The sequence below is a fragment of the Cucumis melo genome, chromosome 3, assembly GCF_025177605.1.
Source record: "Cucumis melo cultivar AY chromosome 3, USDA_Cmelo_AY_1.0, whole genome shotgun sequence".
NCBI lineage: Eukaryota > Viridiplantae > Streptophyta > Magnoliopsida > Cucurbitales > Cucurbitaceae > Cucumis > Cucumis melo.
The window spans coordinates 11,610,106-11,620,823 of NC_066859.1; the positions used below are offsets into that span (position 1 = coordinate 11,610,106).

General features: G+C 33.9%; 1 protein-coding gene across 1 annotated transcript; it reads left to right on the top strand.

Moving 5' to 3' along the window:
- The first annotated feature begins 8,603 nt into the window (after positions 1–8,603).
- On the top strand, positions 8,604–10,464 carry LOC127148631 (uncharacterized). Its single transcript, XM_051082763.1, has 5 exons — positions 8,604–8,703; positions 8,804–8,852; positions 8,950–9,045; positions 9,128–9,231; positions 10,341–10,464. Exons 1-5 carry the CDS (start codon positions 8,651–8,653, stop codon positions 10,342–10,344), a joined length of 306 nt encoding a protein of 101 aa, XP_050938720.1. The 5' UTR covers positions 8,604–8,650; the 3' UTR covers positions 10,345–10,464.
- The last annotated feature ends 254 nt before the right edge of the window (positions 10,465–10,718 follow it).

Below are 10,718 nucleotides of genomic sequence, written 5' to 3' on the forward strand. Positions count from 1 at the left end.
TAAATAGTCGTACAGAATAAAATTGTGCCCTTCAACTTTTATATATGAATCATATATTTTTCTTTTTCAAAGACATGCAACAAACGTAGTAAAAACTAGTTATTATCCTATAAAAAACAATATTTTTCTTAACTATTATGATTTAAAAATCAAGTTAAACTAAAGCTAAGACACTAAACTTTTACACTTGTGTCATATACCATCATTTAAGAATGTCTACATCTCTTTTAACATTCACAAATACGACAAGACTTATTTGACATAGAATTAAGATTTAATAATTTATTAGAAAAAATTAAGTTTAGAAATCTATTAAATACTTTTACTATAAATTTAAACAAGTTGAATTGTCTGATTTTTTTTTTATTAAAATACCATTTTGGCTCTTGTACTTTGATAGTTGTTTCTTTTGGTTAAAGTACTTTTAAATGTTCAGTTTTAGGAAAAAAATTGTATGGATGGCCTCCATTTGGAGGTCCAAATGAAAATGGTACACTATTCAAATTCCAATAAGCATTGGACTTTTGATGATGTCAGCTGCTTACTTACCAAAATAACCCTAAATGCACGCCAAATCAGTCCACTTCGATAAATTTCTCGTTTTTTGTTTCTCATTCCCGTTCTCGTCACTACTACAAATTTGAGTTTCAACGACACTAGTAATCAAATTATTGTGTCGTTAAAAGTAAAAAAGAGTGGGGTGGAAGAAAAATGTGTCGTTAAAACTAACAAATGCAGACTTTTTAACGACACATTTTTTGCGTTGTTATTTAATGTTTCTTGACAAAATATTTGCGTCGCTAATTAACGACAAAATTTATGTGTCATTAAAAACTTATTCAAATAAAAAAATAATTTTATTAATTCTTGACACAATTTTCCTTGACAAAAATATTGCGTCGCTAATTAACGACATAATTAAAGTGTCATTAAAAGGTTATTCAAATTTTAGTAAAAAAAAAAATATTTCTTGACACAAATTACAAGTGTCAAAAAAAAGCCCTAACTTCACCATTCGCGCCGCCTCCCTGCCTTCGACGCCGTCTCTCTCAATCCAATCTCCGCCGTCGTCTCCCTCCGTCCTCCACCACTCGCATACCTTAGCCGTCGTTTCCGTCCGCCACCCACCTCTCAAAGTCGTCCGACCTCAGCCGTTCTCTCCCTCCCATCCACCATCGTTGCTGTTTTCTCCCTCCACCAACCGATCGAGCTCAGCCGTATAAGCCTTCCACCATCGTCGCCGATTTCTCCCTCCACCACCCGATCGATCGTTGCCGTTTTCTCCCTCCATCATCCCCCGCTCGCATCTGATTTCCGGCCGCCGACGTCGTCTCTCTCAATCCAAAAACTGAGCGGTTTATGTTCATATTTTTTATAAGCTGGCTTCTGATGGATGTGTTTTTCGTATTGGATGCAAGTCTCATTTTAGTTGGTTTAACGTTTGCAGGGAAAAGACATACTTGACATAAATCATCCTGTTGGCCCCTTTGGAACTAAGGTTGGTGTAGTTGCTTGTTTTGTCGTTTTTAGAATTAACTTCGATGCTTTATCTTTTATTCAAAGTTTCATCCCATGTAGATATCAAGGCATCGCAAAATTAATTAATTTGTAAGTTAGTGGTTGTTTTCTTTGTGAGACAGCACCTTTCTCATTCACATATACATAATTATAAATTTGTGTATAAAAGGAAGCAAAGGTAAATTATAAGGTTGTGTATAGAGCATAATATTATCCCGCAAATTAAAAATGCCAATCCTCTATCAACTTCTTCGTAATCCCACACTCAACTCTAAGGTAAATTATAATAATTTTAACAATTCTTCTTCTTCTTCTTCTTCTTATTCTTCTTCTTATTCTTCTTCTTCCCCTTCTTCTTAGTTACCTTTCTCTTATGGCTGCAATTTTTGTTTTTCATCGTTGTTTTTTTTTTGGATTTCTTCAAAATCTATTGACACCCTTTTCTAATTAATGCAATTTTCAATAGCTGAGTTTAGAGTGCGAGTAACATCCGATCACATGGACCAAAATTCGTAGTGGGTTTGGTCTAGCTAGGAGCTCGGTTTTGACTTGTGTTTGTTTTGTGTGAAACTAAAACTAAGTGGTTCGGCTGAGGTTTGTTGTATAGATATTCTGTTTAAGATCGAGTCAATCGATTAGTTATGATCATGTTTTCTAACCTTCTTTCTTATTAAAATCTCTTGTAGTCATGGTTGATATCAATAATCTCGTTCAGAAAATGAAGAAAAGATTGTAGCTCTTAGGATATTCACGACAATATATATATATATGTATGCACATATTTGGCAATACTTGGGTTAGGTAATTGAACTTTTGATATCAAGATTGGCAAAATGATCAACATAGCTCAACAAACACACTTCCTATGTGCCACATATTATTAAAATAAAAAGACCTTTAGCCTTAAGATTTGTATTTCCACGAGATGGAACAGAAAAGTTCTGCTTATGGATAATTTTTTGCTGTGACCACTCTTTCATTCCTTGTTCCCAACTCTCCTGTGAAGAAAACAAACATTTCTAAATACGTGGAGGGGATTATTTAACTGTACCATAATAACAAATTTACAAAATAAATTTATAATGTTAGTGTAGTACATTTTTCATTTGTCAGGAACCACAAAGTTCACACTTTACACATATTAGATTTAATATTTCCAATTTAGTCACACCATTACACACAAATAGATTTAATATTTTCGATTTAGTCACGCCATTAATTGAAAGGGAATAATTATATTTTAAAAGAATTTCAATAGAAGTACGTTTGATCCCTCTCTTTTCACCTCATTTAGGAAGATAACTCTGTAGATTGAAAAGTTGTTTGTTGAAATAATCTTATTATATCTTGCTGGTCTGAAAATGTAGCAAGGATGGCCACATCGATTGAGGCCCTAGGTGTCGAACCTTGGCTTTGTGCTTTGGCTGGAAGCTTTCTCCTTGGTCTTTCAAAGTTGGAATATAAGGTGCATGAAGTAAGGTTCTCCTAATCTTTGAACAACCAACATTGGAAGAAGAGAATCCATAACATTATAAGGGCAAACAAAACTAAAGTTCGAGACTTTTGTAAATTTTGCCTATAGCCTTAGAGATATGGGAGTTCAAGAAGAGGTGTGTACTTTGGGAAAGAATGGTTATGTTGGATACAAATAAGAGGTGATACTTCTTGAACGTAATCATATCGAATTAAACCCTTTGAAGAAAGCAGACTAAAGGAACACCTTGTACTTTCTAGGAACCTTTGGTATGCAAAACCTTTTTTCATAAATCCAAAAGAAGATAGGTTTTTTCCCTCTCTCTCCCTACCTCCCTCTCACTCCCTCCTTCTCCCTCCCTCTCCCTCCCTTCCTCCCTCCCTTCCTCTCTCCCTCCCTCCCTCTCCCCGAAACCACAATATAATAAACATAGCTAACTGACAATGCACTTGAAGTGGAATTTCAAACTCTCAGAATCTTGGTTTTAAGGAGACTGAAAACAAACATGATAATAAGGTTCATCCTCTCTTCGATTTCCCTGTAGCTGTGCTACTTTCATCCTCATTCCTAGAACGCTCCTTTTTGCTGGTTCGTTTCCATCATTCTCTTTTCTCCCATTGGCATTTTTTATGCTGAAAGTTAAGTTCATATATGATTACTACACGATGTTTATCATATACGTTTACTTTTAAATATTGAAAATTGACTTTCTTCTTTATCCTAGCACTTGCAAATGATAGAGATAAGAGAGAAGAATGTTGCCACCTTGAGTAGTAATAGTTAGCCTGAGTAATTGATAATTAAGATCTCGTTTTTTCCTCTTTTTCATTTGGGTTTTTCTGCTCTTTGATAACTATGTTCTGCATAAGTTAAAGGTGTTCAAGTAGGTTATGTTATGATGCCAATGTTGTTCTCTTTCAATATGCCATTGATGTTCTCTTTCGGCTCATATCTCTAATTATGCATGCTATTGTAATATGAAGATACATATTTTAAAAAGATCTTCAACTCCCAGAATTAGATTTAAGAGAAGTTGGCCCGAATGACTCAAATACTTTTGCTTGATTTATTTAATTTTCTTGTGACTGGAATTAGGTTACACAAACATGAAAGTTGATGAAAGTAGATGTGGTTATTGATGATCTAATCTTTTCTTGGCAGCCCGAACATCTTCTGGTTTAGATCACTTTTAAGTTGCAAAGCATCCTTAGCATTTGGTTCCGACTACCCGGTAAGCTTCTTTGGAATGTTAAGGCTTCCTTGTGACTGGAATTAGGTTACACAAACATGTTAAGGCTTCCTTGGAATGCAGGGTGTTTGGTTGCATTAGATCATCACTCATATTTAGTGGATCAATTGTGGTTGTCATCATTCTTATTTTGGCTTCATCCTTTGGGTCTGTTATTTTGTTTTCTATGATCCAAGTTCGAAGATTATGCTAAAGCTTTGTCACAGATTCATTGTATTTTGGTTTAATGTGTTATTGAATTTACCATCACCAAAAAGGCGAAAATTTACTTGGTTGTTACATTTGTCAAAGATCTTGAGATGGATATGGTTTTTCTGCTTATCTGGTGTTCAAAAGGGTGTATAGTAATATGATAGCTTGGTTCCTAGCTATAAACTGAAATATTCTCGGTTTAAACTTGTATAGTTAACTTAACCATCACTTATTAACCGTATGAACTACGCTAATACGGGGTTTTGTTTTCAGTTTTAAATTTACCCCTCTACTTCTTTGGGAACTTTCTTTTTATAGTTTCTTATAGTTTCCCAGCATCCAAGGAAACTCTAATTTTCCATCCAAGAGAAAGTAACTGCCAAGATCATGCTCATCAGCTCATGCATTAGACACATTTTTTTATTTGATGTTATATTGAACTTACCATCTTGGAAACTAATGTGATTGATGCATGCAAAGATTATCTTCTCTTCTGTATGAAGAATAAGACTATTGAAACTTTTCTAAACTTTGGTGCTTCAGTGTGAACTTTTCATAGTATTCTAAAATGCGTGTTTTATTTTTCCTTTCATTTTTAAAAGTAAGATGGCAATATGTAAATGTATAATTGCTATCTTTTAACTTCCTCGCGCTTCATAATCTCATTTAATCTTCCATGTCCAGCTCGTGTTGTGGCGTTTCAGCATTATTCTCGCTATTTTCTTGTTACCTACAGTCCATTTGACTCGTTTTATTTACATATGGTACTGTGTCTTAAGATTCGAGTTATCGAGTTTTGAATGGTGTTAGTATATTGTCCTGGTTAAGGTTCAATTAGTAAATTCTCGGTGAGTATCGAGACTTTGATCCCTTTCGAGTTTATTGTTGATGTGGTTTTCGGTCCAACTTTTAAACTTTTGTTGTGTTTAGGTTCGTATTATAAGAATGAGGTTTGAGATGGTTTCAGAGTAAATGATAGCTCCGGTAAACTCTTTGAGCATTGTTTTGTGTAACTTAGAAAATGTTATTGGGTCTTAGACGTGGGTATCGATTTAAGTTTATGATTTATGATTGATTTGAGATGGTTGAAAGTCAAAAGAGGTTTTTTTTTTGTCATTGTGCTCTCAAAGAATTTGTTTTTGGAAACTCAATCTCGAGTTTTGAGTTTCTTTATTATCTAATGTGGAAGCTGAATGATAATTACACTTGATTTTAATAAATGTACTGTTCTTTTCTGTGAAAAATATAATTTCTCTTTAACCTTTCAAGAACCGTACTCTTTGAAGCATATTGTATATTAAACTCTTCATTAAGAAGAACCTTCGCTTTCTGTTCTTACTCGAGTAATTATTAAAACCCTCTTTATGAGACAAAGATGTCTTGGTTGGAACTTCTTCTTGAACCTGAAATGCTAGTTGACCTTGACAGGACAGAAATTGGATTAGTACTTTCAGAGAGACAATTGAGATGGTTAGAAATTAAACCCTTTTAATGGTTTCACTTACCAAGCCTGCAGTGTAGAGAAAAAAGCAAAAGCCACAAGGCATTATCTCCAATAATAGCTAGATGGAAGTGTTGCACCAACATTGAGGTTGTAGGTCCACATTATTTCCTCTAGTCATTTCTGGTCGGTATCCAAATCCCATTATCGCTACTTGGTCAGAGCTCTAAAGAAAAATCAGAAAAAAGATTTAGAGTGGGGGAAAGGTTTGGGTTGTATCACATCAGATGCAATGGCAAAGCTATAGATTTAAGAAGGAATGGTAATGGAAAATGGAATCATGATCTCAGAAATGAAGGCTATCCAATTGCATTGTTTCATCATTCTGTTGTTACTTAATGAATAACCATAATGTTTCCAATACGAACACCAAGGAAGGTTGTTCTAATAGTTGAAGAAATGCATAACCCAAAACTAGCTGCTATTCCAGAATGTGTGAATAGACTATTTGATTTAGGTAAAAGCTATTTTATAGTGTTTACATCATAATCTCTATTAGCATGTTAATCGAGAAACTTTATAATGGTTAACTCATTACCTCTCTTGTCTTCAGTTTGATATTGTTGTTTTTTTTTTTATATTGGTGGAATTCTACCTTTCACCAACTCTCAACTTAAAAGGCATCGTGTGAATCTATGGGAATAATCTAGTGCGAATAGTGGAGTTTGGTATTTTCCTTTTGTGGAGTTAAATCTATCAGATGCAAGACATGTGCTTAACTACTAAGGATATGAAAAACACTTTGCTCTGCCTACATGGTTTATAGAAAGTATCTGAAAACGTTCACCACTTTTGCAATTTCAACAGTAACTGTCAATTCTTTTGCTACTGTTGTTATTTAGTCGATTTGATAGTTGTACAATTTTTGCTGTATCATGTTTGATATAGCCTCTTTAGAGCAGTTTACGAGAATATTGTTTAAGTATTTATTTGTTATAAGAGTCTACCCACTCCTTTTCAATTGTTATTCAATATATTTAATTTCTTACTCCGTTGACAGCAGGTCTATTTGGAGGAACAAGTTCTAAGGTTCATACTCGACGTTGATATTCTTCAGGTACTACTTTTTTGTTTTCACAAATTTCACAGATATTCTTCAGACACTCATCCCTTTATCTCCTTAATCCAATTCATTATTGGTGACTTTTGATCAGTTTGAAGAAAAACTTTATAGCTATTTAGATAACAACTTCTAATCAGGTCCCTTTGGATTTTCAGTTTTTTAAATTGCATCTATATGTATACTTTTGTTATCAATTTCAATATATTTCATAATGAAGCAGTTTGATCTATGTTGTTTTTATTTGAATCTAAATATATATGTGTAAGATTTATGATTGTAAACAAGCTTAACTCTAATCATTGAAATATTTAATGTATTGAAGTTACTAGGATGCCACTTTTTTTTTTTCAAAGCTGCCTTGTTAGAATTCCAAAGGTTAAATGGTTGATATAGATATTGTTTGTATAATGATAGAAGTCATATCTATATATGATCATCGATTCCTATGCATGAAGCAACAAATACAAAAGGATTATTTTTTATTATACTTTCGATTTCACAGGCTGCACTTGACACAAAAATAGTGAGGAGCGCAAATGTTTCTGCAAAAATAAAACAATCAAGATTCAGTCCGTAATGAAAGCTATTTGAGGTAATTCGTGAGCCCTAACATAATTCAGTCCGTTTCCATCATTCTCTTTTCTCCCATTGGCATTTTTTATGCTGAAAGTTAAGTTCATATATGTTTACTAAACGATGTTTATCATATACGTTTACTTTTAAATATTGAAAACTGACTTTCTTCTTTATCCTAGCACTTGCAAATGATAGAGATAAGAGAGAAGAATGTTGCCACCTTGAGTAGTAATAGTTAGCCTGAGTAATTGATAATTAAGATCTCGCTTTTTCCTCTTTTTCATTTGGGTTTTTCTGCTCTTTGAGAACTATGTCCTGCATAAGTTAAAGGTGTTCAAGTAGGTTTTATTTGGATGCCAATGTTGTTCTCTTTCAATATGCCATTGATGTTTGGTTTTCCTTTACCAATGCATTCATGTTGTAATATGAAGATACATATTTTAAAAAGATCTTGTAGGTATTCTAACCTACCCAGCTGGCTAACTTCTCTTATGCGGAAACCTATGAATTCCAATTTCACACAACTCTGATGATATAAATGCCCTATCAACGAAGCTTGTAGGTCGATCTGACTTGCATCCGAACAGGGGCTAGTCACAAGTAGGCCTCTACCCACTAGATACGACCCTACTTCCTCTTGTTCACTCGTCAGTCTATATAAAGCGTTCATGCAAGCAGCTAGGGCTAGTTAGTAGTGAAAGATGAAACTAACGAAATTCAATATTCTTTTCACCTTGTTCATTTAGGTGATCTTTTGAAATTGACTAGTTATTAATAGTATCGTCGACTATTAGATTCATAGTCAAAGACAAGAAGAAATAGAAGCTAAAGAAAGCACTAAATGATTTCGATCTGGTAGAATATGAGAATGAGATATACTTTCTTGAATTTCTTCCTTTTTCTCTAATCTGACTTGAAAAGCTTATCCTTCATTCTTCCAGTGGGGATTTTTTTGTTTAAGCTTTTCCCTAATGAACTATATGACCTTCATTCTAAGTTTAACTCACATTTACCTGTCAATATAGAAACCATTGGTGTCTAATAGCCATCGATTTTTCAAGAGGCACTGCATATTGGATGGATCCTTTGAGAAATCGAATTAACAATGATGCCTCTGATGTCGTCCGGATGTATGTTGGAACTTTTATCTATGATAAAACAATAATGAGTTAATATGTTGCATATGAGACAATGATTGTGTAACTTACGTTGTTTGATATGCATTCTTAGGGCTTTCGACATTTCGAACAAGAAGAAGCCTGTTTGGAGGATAATCAAGGTATGAGGAATGGGGATTTAGTAGAAGAAATAGGTAAACATACTTTATGTTTTGCAACTGTATCATGGGTATTTTGTTCTTTTTCTCTGATGGATAGTGTCCGAAGCAAGGTGGCATTGTGGAGTGCGGGTATTATGTGATGCGATTCATGCGGGATATAATATTGTCAAGCAACAGGACAATCATTGAAGTAGTAAGTATTTCATTTTACCTTTTTGAACTACTTATGTTATGTACAATTGTTGCATATTAAATCATTTTTAAATGATGAATAGATGGAAGGATCAACCTCAACATACTCACAGGACGATTTAGATGTCGTAAGAACGGAGTGGGCTGAATTCGTTAACAAATATATTTTCTGTTCCCAATCTCAAAGGTAAAATTTGTAAACGAGACAACTTTATATGAATTTTTGTGTGGATTTTATTACAACACGTGTTGTTGCGTCGACTATCCTGCAGTTATGGTAGTCATTGAAATGCTATTTTGTTGATTTTTAGACATATGTTTGAGGAATCATGTTGACATGTACTCTGGATCTCTGTTCATAGTTGTGTTGACTATCCTGCAGTTATGGTAGTCATTGATAAGCTAGCTATTTTGTTGGTTCTGCTTACACATGTTTTACGAATAAAATGTAGTTTTATTCGTAGCATAGGTGTTTGTGGAATGGAGGAGGCATGTTGTAAGTTTAGGTTTATTAATGACCTTGGAAGTGGGGAGCGGGACGGTGGGAGTGCTAAGTTCATGTTTAAGCTCAACTTTGACTTTAGAAGGGGTGAGGGAGTGGGAAATTGGGGGGGGGGGGGAGATACATTTATGTTTAATAATGACCTTGGAAGGAGGGAGTGAGTTGCTAAGGTTAGAAATGACTTGGGGGGGCGGGGGGTTGGGACTAGGGGTACGTTTATGCTTAAGTTGTTCTTTGATGCAAACTGAAACATTGTTGGGTCTGTAAAGAATGAATCAAAACAAATTATTGCATTACTTATATATTATGCTTATGCTTATGAAGTTGGTGTTTTTATTTCTCTTTTGCTTCCCTTATGAATCTTTTACTAAGAAACTTGGTTGTATGACTTGGGTGGGAGGGGAGTGATACATTTATTTTTGATAATGACCTTGGAAGGAGTGAGTGAGATGCTAAGTTAATGTTTAAGTTTATAAATGACTTTGAAGGGGGGCTAAGGATACGTGTATGCTTAAGTTTTAAATTTAAATCAGAATATTGTTAGGTCTTTAAAGATTGAATTGAAACATATTTATTTGATTCTCTGTTTATGCTTATGCTTATGCTTATGTAGTCGGTGTTTTTCTTTTATCTTTTGTGTTCTTTATGGGTCTTTTATAAAGAACCTTGGTTGTATGAACTTTGGACGTTTATGTTAAAAAGTTCCTATTTGGAATGTACTTAATGTTTATGCTTATGCTTATGCATTTTCCGTAATGAAAGTTGACTAAGGTTCATTTTCTTCAACTTTGTAGGTAATTGAAGAATAGATGGATCATGGTATCGATCAAGTTCATTCCTACATTAGTTTGATTAGATTAGGTCGTACATATATTACAGTTAATTTATCTTTTGGATTATTGGAAAACCTTTACCGACAATGTAATTTACATTTTTTATTATCAATATAAATATCTTTCCAAACAAATGTGCATAATGTTAAAATGTAGTAATTAATTATTTTGAAGGAAGAAATATATGACAGGAAATACGTGCTGCGAAAAAGAATAATAACGACACCAAACATGTGTCGACATATAAGCCTTTAGTAAACAGCAACAGTGTCGTCAAAGCACATTTCTTGGCAAAAACTATGTGTAACGAAACATTTACAATGACAATATATTAGTGTC

What these genes read in the sequence shown, in the direction of transcription:
- LOC127148631 (XM_051082763.1), top strand. Translation starts at nt 8,651, where the DNA reads ATGGATCCTTTGAGAAATCGAATTAACAATGATGCCTCTGATGTCGTC. An exon ending in GCCTCTGATGTCGTCCGGAT is followed by an intron (nt 8,704 to 8,803) that starts GTATGTTGGAAC and finishes ATGCATTCTTAG; the next exon opens with GGCTTTCGACATTTCGAACA. An exon ending in CTGTTTGGAGGATAATCAAG is followed by an intron (nt 8,853 to 8,949) that starts GTATGAGGAATG and finishes TCTGATGGATAG; the next exon opens with TGTCCGAAGCAAGGTGGCAT.